The 13,305-nt window shown below is 44.1% G+C and overlaps 1 protein-coding gene across 1 annotated transcript in view; it reads left to right on the top strand.

Annotated features, from left to right (window-relative positions):
- SLC9A8 (solute carrier family 9 member A8) overlaps positions 1–13,305 on the top strand; it is a 567,556-nt gene that overhangs the window by 383,299 nt on the left and 170,952 nt on the right. Inside the window, exon 10 of the mRNA XM_069243441.1 lies at positions 5,291–5,396. Within this exon, the coding sequence (XP_069099542.1) occupies positions 5,291–5,396 (106 nt within the window). The remainder of the gene's footprint in view (positions 1–5,290; positions 5,397–13,305) is intronic.

Here is a 13,305-nt window from a genome sequence, read left to right as displayed (position 1 = left end):
GCTAAATTCGAGAGCGGCTGCCATGTAGCAGCCATGCAGACCAGTCGTAGTGGCTCTTGAGGGAATTGTTGTTCCTGTGCTTGTAACCTTGTTGGTATTCAAAACCTGTGGAGTGGAAATCCAAAATTACCGTAATACGGCTACTAGGAGCGCAGAGGTCCGAGTGCCCATCTGGCTGTAAATTATAATCCCATGTGTTTTTTGCCTGCAACCAATGTTATCGATGATTGTCTCCTTAGTTCAGTAAGGGTATAAGCTGTTCTTGTCAATATGCCTTACTACTCCAATTCATGCCCAGCTGTTAATGTGTTGTACACTAGCGACTGTGAGGTATTATTACTGCCTGCTCTGATAGTGTGATATATATATTCAGTTTTGCTACCTTACAGTCAGAATAACGAGCATTACATCATAGTCAACCTAGTATGTATGCAAAATAATTACAATTTGTGATATTTATGGTACCATGTGAGGATTGAGGAGTTCTACTAATGCAGAGAACAGATTGTGTTGATAGTGGCACAGTTATCATACTGAGCCCCATTGTAACAAGTTGTACTCCTGCACCATGCTTATGATTTATGTTTATGGTCTAAGATGTATAACTACAATGTAAGAAGCATATTTTTATATATATTCCTGTGTTTAGTCTTCTTTGTGGTGTATTTATTGTGTCACTGGTCTCAGTGTGTTGTGCAAACGCTTCACACATGATCTCTAGGGATAAGCATGACACTGCTCTGTGCCAAGCTTCCAGGGGGTGAGCACAGGTTATCTTTAGTGTGTAAAGTACTTGCCTTGACTAGAGTGGTAGGTTCTGCCCTAGCCAACCAGAAACCCAATTTCTAACACCATTCTAGACCTACCCTCTCTTATCTACTTTTTGAAAAAGGAAAAGCTCAAAATGCTCCCTCTAGCTCAGGTTCAGTCTACCATGGTTCCCAGAGACTGGATGGTAGTCCTGGATTTGCAGGACACATATTTCCATATATCCGTCCTGCCAGCCCAGACATTAAATGCGGTTCATGGTGGGTCAAAAGCATTTCCAGTTTGCTGTGCTGCCTTTCGGACTTACCAGAACCCCTCTGGTGTTTACAAAAGAATGGTGGTGGTTGCAGCCCCACCTGCAGAGGTTAATGGTTCCAGTCTTCCGTTACCTCGACGACTGATTGTGAATTGCTAGCTTGCCTTAGGCAGTTGTCACCCACCTCCAGGCTACCGCAGACCTTTTTCATTCGCTGAGGTTCTCTATGGGTGTGCCAGAGTTGCACCTGACTCCGTCTATGGTGCTCCTTTACATTGGAGCCACTCTGGACATAGCACCATTTTTCACCTGTCCTCAAGAGCGGAAGTCTAGGATATTCAGGCTATGATTCTGGTATTCCAGCCTTTATTCTGAATTTCAGTGAGACTGACTCTGAGGCTATTGGGCCTCATGGCCTCCTGCATCCTGCTGGTAAAGCATGTCCCTTGGCATATGTTGGCTCTGCACTAGAACCTGAAGTTCCAATGTGCTCAGCATCAAGGACATCTCTCCTATCTAGTACAGATTTTTTTAGGAAACTGCAAAAGACCTGAAGTGGTTGACCCCTCTCCCTTCCCCACCCAAAAGTTACAGTGGTCACAGATGCATCACTTCCGGATTGTGATAGCTATATGGGTGACGTGGAGATCAGAGGACCCTGGTTTCTGACGGAGTCTCAGCTCTACATCCACATGTTGGGAGTTGAGAGCAATACGTTTGGCATTGAAAACCTTCTTCCCATCCATCAAGGGGAGGCTGGATCAGGTGTTCACAGACAACATCACCACCTTGTAGTACTGCAACAAACAGGGCTCACTGGGATTCTTGACCTTGTTCCAGGAGCCTCTATGCGTCTAGGCATGGCTGGAACTTCAGGACGTTTTCCTGGTTGTACAGCACCTGGCAGGATTCCCTAGATACCCGGGTGGACTAACTCAGCAGGAAATCTCACGCAAATCACAAAAGGCGTCTTAATCTGAAGGTGGTCCAAGGCCTCTTTAACAATTAAGGAGAACCTTTCATCTCTTCGCTGCCACCAAGAATGTGCAACTGCAGCACTTCTGCATATTGGAATTTCCAAAGTGGCTTTCGCTCAGAAACGCATTTCTGCTTGAGTGGTTCTCGGGACTCCTGTATGCCTTCCCACAGATACCACTCCTGCTCTGAGTTCTGAAGAAGATCAGGACTGACCAGGCCCAAGTCATTTTGGTGACTCCATATAGGGCACGAAGAGTATGGTATCCCGAACTCTTGAGTATGATTCTCTGTCTCGGATCAGGCTGCCTCTTTAGGAGGATCTCTTCTCGCAGCAACAGTGCAGGGTTCTGCACCTGAACCTGCCCACTCTCCACTTGCATGAAACAGGATTGAGTGGTGGCAGCTGAGAGTATTCAGTCTGCTGTCTGAAGTATGTGATGTCATCTTGGCAGCCATGTGTCCGTGGTACAAATTTGTGGCATTTGTTTGCATTTTCTCTTGTTCAGCAAGGCCTTGCTTTAGGCACAGTCAAAAGGGTGCCTTTTGGCTATCTTGACATTCTTGTGGTTTCCGGATCAACCCTCCCTGTTCAAGTCACCTGTTGTGAGATGGTTCCTCAAAGGCCTTCAACATTTTGTTCCCCATACTCCGTTTACTATGCCCCATTCTGATCTAAATTTAGTCCTCACTTTTCTTATTTGTTCACCCTTTAAGCCCATGCACAGCTGTCCTGCAAGACTTCTTACCATAAAAACAGTCTACTTTGCGGCCATGATATTGACCAGGAGGGTTAGCAAACTACAGGTGCTGTCAGTTAACCCCTTCCGTACACTACCTTATCACCAGACAAGCTGGTCCTTCATACAGTGCTTCCTTTCTGCCAAAAGTGACGATAACCTTCCATGTAGGTCAGAACATCACACTGCTGAACTTTGTTGATCCACCTTACCCTTGTAAGGAGGATGGGAGACTACACCTTCTGGATCCAAAAAGAATGTTATCTTTCTACATTGACCACAACCACACAAGCAATATCCGGTGAAAAACCAGCTCTATGTTAGGTTTGTTGAAGGTTAAAAAATGGAAAGAAGTGCAGAAAAGAACCATCTCCTGATGGATTGACCTCTGCATCAAGATCTGCTATGCATTGGCCAAGAAGCAAACCCATGAAGGCTTGCAGGCTCATTCTACTACAGACAAGACTGTGACCAATGCGTTAGCTTGTGGCGTCACTGTTATGGATATCTGTGAGGCAGCCATGTGGGCCTTCACTGCGCAATTACAAAGTGCTACTGCCTTGACGGTCATGTCAGGCATGATTAGCATTTCTTCCATTCAGTCCTGCAGGACTTTGTGGTTTAACCAGTTAGCAGACCCTCCTCTGGGGATGTATTACTTTGGTATGTATTCTAAGGTAAGGAATCAACAACTAGAAGTCTCTATCATGTGGACAAGTTACTCACCTTCATTAACACCTTATCTGGTAGAGATTCTACATGCAGATTCCTTCTCAGTCCTCTCCGCACTGCAAACTGTTTCTGAAGAGGTCCTTAAGGACCTCACCTGGGAACACTGGTCACATTACCTCAGTATGGCTCTATGTTTCTGCTGTGAAAATTAGTGACGAAACTGAGGTCAGCGCGCTGGGGTGGTGCCTGTAATATCGGACAGGCGTGTCTCCACCCCACATGGCCTAGCCATATCCCTCTTCTCACCTTTTTGGGCACCCTACTTTTCTGTTCAGGCCTTTGAAGTGACTGCTCGGTGATTTGTCTGTGCTGTGCAAAATACTTGTGCACAAGTACCGTGCAGATTTCCTGTGTTCCTAATTCCCATGTAAAAAAATACACAGGAGTGCTGCATTTCAAAAAGTAATATATTTCATAGGTTAGCTGCACAAATATGAGGTTTCCGGTTAGGAATGTGCAATGTCTGCTAAAAAAAAAAAACGTTTAGCCAGTGTTTATTTTAAGAACCGAAATGATGCTCTCTGCCTGATGGGCTTCTAATACCACATATTTTCTACCACCCTCAACCATTTGAAATTATCGCTAATGTGTTTTTGAACAGTTAATCAAGTTACATCATTTTTGTGCGCAAAAAAAATTGAAAGCTGTGGTAATTTACCACTAGAGCGGTTAGACCAAACCATGCAATGCGCTTTAGATTTTAACACGGGTTTGTTATGGGTGTGTCAAACTACTTAAAACATTCCTTCTGTTTGTTAAAGGAGGCTATCTTTGCTCCTTTGAAACCACTGCACACCACCTGCTGCACGATAAACTGCAGGTTTCTGTAGAATCCCGTAGAAAACTTGTGGCAGCCTCACTGCACAGTACCTAAATCCAAGACGACCCAGCGCGCTCTTAACATGACCCTTCTACTTTCAACCAATCAACCACAAAAAGAACCAACTGCCGCTATATCTAGACTAGAAAGCAGGTTAACCCAATGGGAAACCCTTCCTGTGTAAGGAGGAAGGCCCTCCCCCACCCGACGGGTGGCGTGCTTCATCACTGGGCCCCTCCTGGCATCTCTCCTAAGGAGTAGTTGCAAGTTACTACCCTTCAAGATAGAGGGGAGCTTGGGGGATATTGTGTAATGATTGATAATGCCACTCCACTGATCTTGAGGGGAAGTCTGGAGTGCAGAGGGGAATAATAAACTCACAGGAATGAATGTAAACCATCTTCTAGGTGAAAAGTGCATTTAATGGACCCCCTAGTGGCATAGCAAAAAAAGTGGGGGATATTTCTACCCACACATAGAGGTCGACATGTTTCTGTCCATATCGATACTCCGAGGAGGTGTCAGTGGCATTCCTCAGGACTCAAGTCGCGCGCTCTGGGAAGACGAATTTGAATTGAAGACATTGAATTTGAATTGAAAAGATGGAATATTACCCACATGTGTAGAATTATCAAAAACGTCAGCCATACATCCCAGTATTAATAACTGTAGGCCACTGTAATTGCATAATTTCAGTTCATACTCGAAGTTGAAATAAGTGTGTCTCTGACCTGCTAACAGTGTCACGGCTGCGGCGTTCTCGCGTTTCCTAACAATCAAAGGAAAACCTACTTTCGTCTCTGTTTTCAACTAAATGCTTTGGTCTGGCAGCCAGAAATGGGTGTTTTAGTACAACAAGACCCAGTAGATTGTGTGGGGGCAACAGAAACACGAGGGAGGAGAGTCGACGTGTTGAATCTGCGGGTCTTTTGTGATAGTTTTGCTGGTTAAAAATAGCGGAAGTCTTGAAATATCACATTTTCCTTAACGTCCCTTTACGTGTTGAAGCACATTGATTTAAGAAAAACACCTTCCTTGGAATTCGGCATGATGATTATTTTCGCATATCTTCCCTATGGCTTGTCAGAGGGCATCTCACTTTCAGGTAAGCCGGAAAATGAATGCGTTGTTAGCACACCAATATAAAATTATGCTTTGAGGGTTTCAGGATATTCTGCCGAGTTATACTGTGTGCTTTTTGTAGTCTGAATACCACATGCAATGAACAGAGATTTGGAGACTGTGTTTAGTTGGCTACATGATTGCTTTTGAGAGCATGTGGCTTAATTGTTGGGGACAGTGACCATTTTGTGGTATGTCCCTTTGATTATTGATAGTGTTTTAAGTCATTTTAAGGTTTACGTGGTTATTAGTTGGACTTTTAAATTTCCTTGTCTATTCTTATTTCCTATATGATGTGTTACGTTTATATTTCATGTTCTGTAGAAAACGTTATTATTTTGGTACCGAGAGACTTCATGGACACTGAATCAAGAAGACATGGCCATTAGCACAGATCGTGGATACTTGAATCCTGGGAAATAGGGAGAAATTGTTACAGACTATAGGAAAGAGAGCAGCGGAAACCGATAATGGGGTACAGTGGCACTGATACTAGAACAAGAAGATGGATGCACGGAGACATGGTCAGTGGGATAGAGACTTATGAGTGCGAAACCCATATTGGGTTGCTTTTGTTCTGGCTCATAGATGACCTTGCTTGGTAGTTCGATCTGAACTATTCCCTTCTTAGCAGGAATAAGACTGATTTGCATATGGCTGAGTCTGAGCTGAGGTGGCATGGTGGGCAAAAGAATAGGGTGACCAGATTTTGAGGAGCAAAAACCGGGACAGGTCAGACATAAAAGAAGAACTAAAGACATTACTCTCACTTTTATATCTGGCCTGTCCCGTTTCTTTGTGTAGCTTTATGAATGTGTGCCTATACGTGTGTGTGTGTGTGTGTATATATATGTTCGATGGCATGTGTAGCTGCAGATACACATGCTATGCATAGGATTCCGACATCTAGTGTTGGTCTCGGAGTGTTACCAGTTGTTTTTCTTCGAAGAAGTCTTTTAGAGTCACTCCTCCTCTTCAGTTCCATTGTGCATGGGCATCGACTCCATTGTTAGATTGTTTTCTGTCCGCCGTCGGGTTCGGACGTGTTTCCTCTCGCTCCGAGATTTCGGTTCTGAAAACGTTAAAAAAACCTTCTTTTCATCGGTATTGTATCAATCGTGTTATTAATCTTCCATCAAAACAGCATTACCGTCGGTAAACAACTTTCTTCGCCCTTCAGAGCGCGTGCGCCCAGCTCAGGCCTATTCGGGCTGACAGCGTGGATAGCCTAATGGATCGGACTCCATTCCGATTCTGCCCTCGGTGCCACGTGAAGTACCCATACACAGACCAGCATCTGGTTTGCAACCTCTGCCTTTCTCCAGACCATCGGGAGGAAAACTGCAAGGCCTGTCGATCGTTGTGATCGAAAAAGACTCTAAGAGACCGAAGAGCAAGAAGTCTGGAAATGGCGTAGAAGAGCGGAGAACATTTCGACGTAACAGAAGAACTACTACAGACAGCAGTCTCGGTCCGAGATACAGAGTCAGAGCAGGAATCTGAGGAAGACAGACCAGTCACAGTCAGCCAGCATGTGAGTGCATCTGCCCCTGCGCCCCCACATAAGAAAAAACTGAATTCCCTGGCACTGATAGTGCCTACCGCCATTGATTTCGTGGCGGTTCAAAACTCCACGAAATCCATGGCGGTATGCGGGGTCATGATCCCGCCGGCGGGCTAGTGACGGCCGGCGGGCTGGAGACTGTTGTCTCCAGCCTGGCAGTCGTTACTGCTGTGGCGGACGGTGTCATACATTGGTTGTTGGCATGTGCCAAACCGTCAATGTCATAATGGGGCAGTAATGACCGCCGGCCTGTTTGCGGTCCTACCGTCATCATTGCACCGTCCGCCAGTGTCTTAATGAGGGCCAAAATGCCAAAATTTCGCATCCAGACGCCCACATCCCCTATCCAAGGGCAATGCTCTAGGTATCAATTGGTCAGGGATATTTGCGTACGCTGTTTCCCCTCCCACTCCTTCCGTTTCTAGTCAATAAGTTGCGTCAAACTTCACTCAACATGATACTCATAGCAACAACATGGGCACATCAGCCATGGTACACAACATTACTAGATCTATCTTTAGTACCACACTCCAAACTCCCATGCAGACCAGATCTGTTAACACAAAACAGAGGTCAAATGAGACATCCAAACCCCAATGCTCTCAATCTAGCAATTTGGCTCCTGAAGTCATGGATTTGGGATATTTACAACTCCCATCAGAATGTATTAAAGTTATTAAACAAGCAAGAAAACCCACTACTAGACAGTGCTATGCAAACAAATGGAAAGGGTTTGTCATTACTGTCAATCTAAAAATATAGATCATCTTAAAGCATCAATACAAGATATTATATGTTATTTACTTCACTTACAAAAATCAAATTTAGCATTTTCCTCAATAAAAATACACCTTACTGCAATCTCTGCATATTTACAAAATATTCAACATAGCTCTTTATTTAGAGTTTCTGTCATTAAAGCTTTCATGGAAGGCTTAAACGCATCATTTCACCAAGAATACCACCAGTTTCATCTTGGAATCTAAATATAGTGCTTAAAAGATTTATGGGTCCACCCTTTGAACCCATGCACTCGTGCCAAATTCAATTTCTAACATGGAAAGTTGCCTTCCTAGTGGCAATTGCTTCTTTACAAAGAGTGAGTGAAATCCAAGCTTTTACTCTTGAGGAACCTTTAAGTACACAAACATAAATTTGTACTAAGAACAGATCTAATATTTCTGCCAAAAGTAGTCTCACCATTTCATATTAATCAAACAGTGGAACTGCAAGTCTTCTTCCCACAGCCAGACTCTGTGGCAGAAAGAGCTCTACATACATTAGACCTTGAAGGAGCTCTAATGTACTATAAAGACAGAACTAAACAATTTAGAAAGACTAAAAACATTTTTGTGGCTTTCCAAAACCACATACAGCTATCCTATATCAAAACAAGGGTTAGCAAGATGGATTGTATGGTGCATACAAACATGCTATATCAAAGCAAAAAGTCAACTTCTAATCACTCCCAAAGCACATTCTACACAAAAGAAAGGTGCAACAATGGCTTTTTTAGGAAATATACCTATAGCTGAAATATGTAAAGCAGCTACATGGTCAACACCTCATACATTTACTAAACACTACTGTGTGAACGTATTATCACGACAACAGGCCACAGTAGGAAAAGTTGTTGTAAGAACGTTATTTCAAACAACTTCAACTCCTACAGGCTAGCCACCGCTATTTTTTGGGAGGACAAACTGCTTTGTAGTCTATGCATAGTATGTGTATCTGCAGCTACACATGCCATCGAACGGAAAATGTCACTTACCCAGTGTACATCTGTTCGTGGCATGTTGTGCTGCAGATTCACATGCACCCTCCCTCTTCCCCGGAAGCCTGTAGTCGTTTAAGTTAACATATTTGTACATATGTATATACATTTACATTTGCATGGACATCTCTTTTTTCACTTATATTCTCTATCACCCCTTCCTTTACCCTCGGCGGGAAAACAATCAGTGGCATCCCATCCTTTAGGGCGGAGGGTCCATGCCCCCCACCCCATGAAGAGTGTCTGTCAGGCTGAACAAAGGTCAGCCTGACAGACACTCTTCATGTTCAGGTCAGGCAGCCAGGACTGAGCCATTCGCGATTTGCGCAGACTCCTGGCTGCCTGAGCTGAACTTTGCTGGGCTGAGGAGATCACAGCTCCTATGGACGTGACCTCCTCGGCCCAGCAAAGGTGCCTCGTGGCCCTCCCCTGGGTGATGAGGAAAGCGTCACCCATTGACACTCTCCCTGGGTGCTTCAGGTTTAAGCCAAGAGGCGCCCAGGGCGAGTGTCAATCAGTGACACTTCATCACAGAGTGGGGTGGGGTCAGCAGTCTCACTGACCCCATCCCACTCTGTGACGAGGCTGGGACTGCTGCCTTCCCTCATTGGCTGACCTAAGGTCAGGTAAGGGAAGGCAGCAGTCCCAACCCTCCTGGGACCTGGAGGCTAAAGGTAAGTGCGTGTGTATGTATGTGTGTTATGTTTTACATTGAATGTTTGGTGCGAGCGTGCATGTTTGAGTGTTATGAGTGTTGTTAATGGATGTGCGTGCGTGCGTGTGCGTGTGTGTGTGTGAAAGAATGAATGTGTGTGATCTTGTAAAATGAAAGTTTGGTGCGTGCGTGCATGTTTAAATGGAATGAGTGTTGTTAATGGATGACCGTGCGTGCGTGTCTGTATGTGAAAGAATGAGTCTGTGTGTGTGTTTGTGTGTGTGTGTGTGCCCCGCCCGCCACCCTCCCAAAGCTGCCGGCCGCCACTGCTAACAATTGAGCCGATGCCCATGCACAATGGAATCGAAGAGGAGGAGTCAATCGATCCTGTGACTCTAAAAGACTTCTTCGAAGAAAAACAACTTGTAACACTCCGAGCCCAACACTAGATGTCGGAATCCTATGCATAGCATGTGAATCTGCAGCACAACATGCCATGAACAGATATCCATTGGGTAAGTGACATTTTCCATATATATATATATATATGTATCTATACAGACACAAACACACACACAGATTTACAAGACTACATATATATAATTAGCTATGGCTTGACCTTCCACCATGCACCCCCAACCTACCCCCACCCACCTCTCTCTGCTCCCTACTCCGTCTCTCTGCTGGGAGCTGTCAGGGGACTGTGTTGCCTGACAGTAACAGATAAAATAATTTAATTATTTCATACGTTGTAGGCCTCTTTAACTTATTCCCTAGATGATCTGACCTTTGTCCCAAAAACTGGGGCATTTATTTAATAATCTGACCTTTGTGCCAAAAACTGGGACATTTATTTAAAATTAAGAGAAGCGTCGGGACACCAGGACAGTCCTTTATAAACCGGGACTGTCCAGGGAAATCCGCGACGTCTGGTCACCCTACAAAAGAACTATCGAGAGGAATGCTGCTTTGAACAATTGCCAGTTGTTAGACTTCTTGCAAGCATCCTCCTATCACCTTTTGTGAATTCAGTGGGAGAGAGAACCACTGACAGCTATACTGGTAGGGTCATCCTGACACAGGGAGATATTCACTCTGGGACAGGGAGGCACGGATATATAATCAGGAAAAAACTAAGTTGATTAATGGAACAGTAAGGCTTGGACACAGATACTGAGACAGAAGCACTTAAACACCAGGTTAAAGAGACTTGGAATGAAATAGACTCAAACACCAACACAAGATACACTATTGAACAAACTAACACAACTCTTCCAGCCCTCTACACTAAGAGACCAAATTACCAGCAGACAATGAGTGATGCACATTCTACCAAACAATACAGTATAATACTTTATTACAGTCCACTGAATAACTGGATTAAGACTCCTGCTGTAGAATCAGTGCAAACTTAGGGCCACAGTTTATAATCATCACAGATTGTCAGGAGTTGAGCAAACTGTGACAACAAATGAAAAATGCAAGAGAAAGGATAATTGATATGAATAGGAAGTAAAATCAAGAATTGGCAAAACAATTGCTCTCACTTTTTTTATGCTCTTGTCTTTGCAAATGCTTCTTAAATTGAGCTGGTATTGGTTGGCAAAGCCAGTCGCCAAATTATATTTTCTATGCTTTTAACATGGCAGCCATCTTGAGAGAATAGAAAACAGCATCTGGCTGTTTTGGAATGTTGCTTTTATGCTTATAAGATGGTCTTAATTTTGTGAAGTAGCAAGTTGCAGCACTCAATGTGTCGGCATTCATGAAAGTTTGAAAAATGAACTCCTAACATTGCCTTCTTAATGTCGTTTGTCAACCTGGTGGCCATCTTAAAAGTAAAAAAAATACAATTACAAGATGGCTACTGTTTTGTGTCATATGTTGTCACGCAAAGTGGTGGGCATCTTGAAAATATTAAAAAAAACGCTATTCCAAGCTGACTGGCTGCCATTTTTGCTTTGCCAGGCAGGCACAATTTCAAAAGAATCTGTCATCCTAGAATGATAAGTGGCAGGATGGCATGATATTAGAGGAAATACAGTGAGAGAAGGTGTGACTGAGCTGCAGGAGTGCTTGGTGGTGGAGGGAGTAGGAAAGTTGACTGAGGGCCGGTAGAGCAATGTAAATAGTCCAGTTCGATTGAAAGGGGAGTGAAAGAGTGAGAAAAAAGCCGCAGGACACGCACTTCCATTGAGTGCTAATTCACAAATGATGGAGTAAAATAAACCTAAATACTTCAGAGACTATAAAAACATAAGAAAGGACTGCAAAGCCAATTAATCAGAAGCAGCGATGTAAAGTAGGCAAAGAAGTTCCCCAATCATGAGTAAACAAGAAGCCTTCTACAGGGAGAATCCAGTTATTTAATACAGTGCTGCCAATAACATCCTGATAAATATGTTGGAAGGGAAACCACAGAAATAAGATGTGAACAATCAGGAGAAGTAGTTATTTTCAGTGGTTTATTTTAAAAATGCATCTCGCCTTGTAATGTAGAGTTAAAGCTGTGAGCTATGAAAAGCCTACAGAGCAAGTGGTTCAGGACAAGGTTGTCTTCAGTTTGGAACACCACCAAGAGAGGCACAAAGAGGTGTGAGATTTCGGCACTTGGCTATCAAGTGCCATTCTGAGTGCTGAGCAAGAAGAGAGACATAAAGCTAGTTTACCGTATAGTATAATTCATACTCTGAACAATAGAGACTGCAGTCTCACCCTTCACCCCACCATCTTCCAAATGACAGTGCTCAAAGAGACAAATCATCTAGTGCAAAAGGATTAATCATATTTTTAAAGGGAACCATGTTTTCTGTTTCCCATCTTCACTGTCTAGGTCTCCTTCTTCCAGCTTTAGGAATGTCAGCGAAACACTTCTATGTAGAGAGAAAATAAGCCCCATCTTGTGCACCTGAATATGTCAGGGGCTTTCAAAATGAAACCCACAGGCCCTCATTTCTCTGTTTCACTTATATATAAATATATATATATATATACATATGTTTGATGGCATGTGTAGCTGCAGATGCACATGCTATGCACAGGTCCTGCCATCTAGTGTTGGGCTCGGAGTGTTACAAGTTGTTTTTCTTCGAAGAAGTCTTTTTGAGTCACAAGACCGAGGGGGTTATTACAACTTTGGAGGAGGTGTTAATCCGTCCCAAAAGTGACGGTAAAGTGACGGATATACCACCAGCCGTATTACGAGTCCATTATATCCTATGGAACTCGTAATACGGCTGGTGGTATATCCGTCACTTTTGGGACGGATTAACACCTCCTCCAAAGTTGTAATAACCCCCCGAGTGACTCCTCCTTTTCGGCTCTATTGCACATGGGCATTGACTCTATCTTAGATTGTTTTCTTTCCACCATGGGGTTCAGAAGTGTTTCTTTTCACTCCAGTTGTTCGACTCGGAAAAATATTACAAACTCTCTAAATTCGTCGGTATTGTTTTCGATTGAGTACCATCTATCATCGACACCTCGGTACCTGCGGATACAGATCTCTACTTGCCCTTCGGGGCACCCGCGCCCAACTTGGGCCTGGTCGGCCCAACCAAAAGTCTTGTCGAAGCCTCAACGACCCAACCCCGTTTAGATTCTCCCCTCGGTGCCACGCCAAGTATCCTTACACAGACCAACATTTAGTTTGTAACCTGTGTCTATCTCCAGATCACCGAGAGGATACTTGCGAGGCCTGCAGATCCTTCCGCTCGAAAAAGACTTGAGAAACCAAAGAGCGCGAAGGTTAGAGAGGGCTTCCAGAAGCACTGAACGCCTCGACGTGGAAGAGGAGGAGATGATCCACACCGCCGTCTCCATTCTGGGGTCCGATTCCGAGCACGAGTCCGACATCGAACCGACCGATAACAGCGGGTCAGCACATGAGTACGCTT

The sequence above is a fragment of the Pleurodeles waltl genome, chromosome 7 (genome assembly GCF_031143425.1).
Source record: "Pleurodeles waltl isolate 20211129_DDA chromosome 7, aPleWal1.hap1.20221129, whole genome shotgun sequence".
In the NCBI taxonomy this organism is placed as follows: Eukaryota; Metazoa; Chordata; class Amphibia; order Caudata; family Salamandridae; genus Pleurodeles; species Pleurodeles waltl.
The sequence above is the reverse complement of the archived record's forward strand: the minus strand, read 5'-3'. Positions and strand labels throughout refer to the sequence as shown.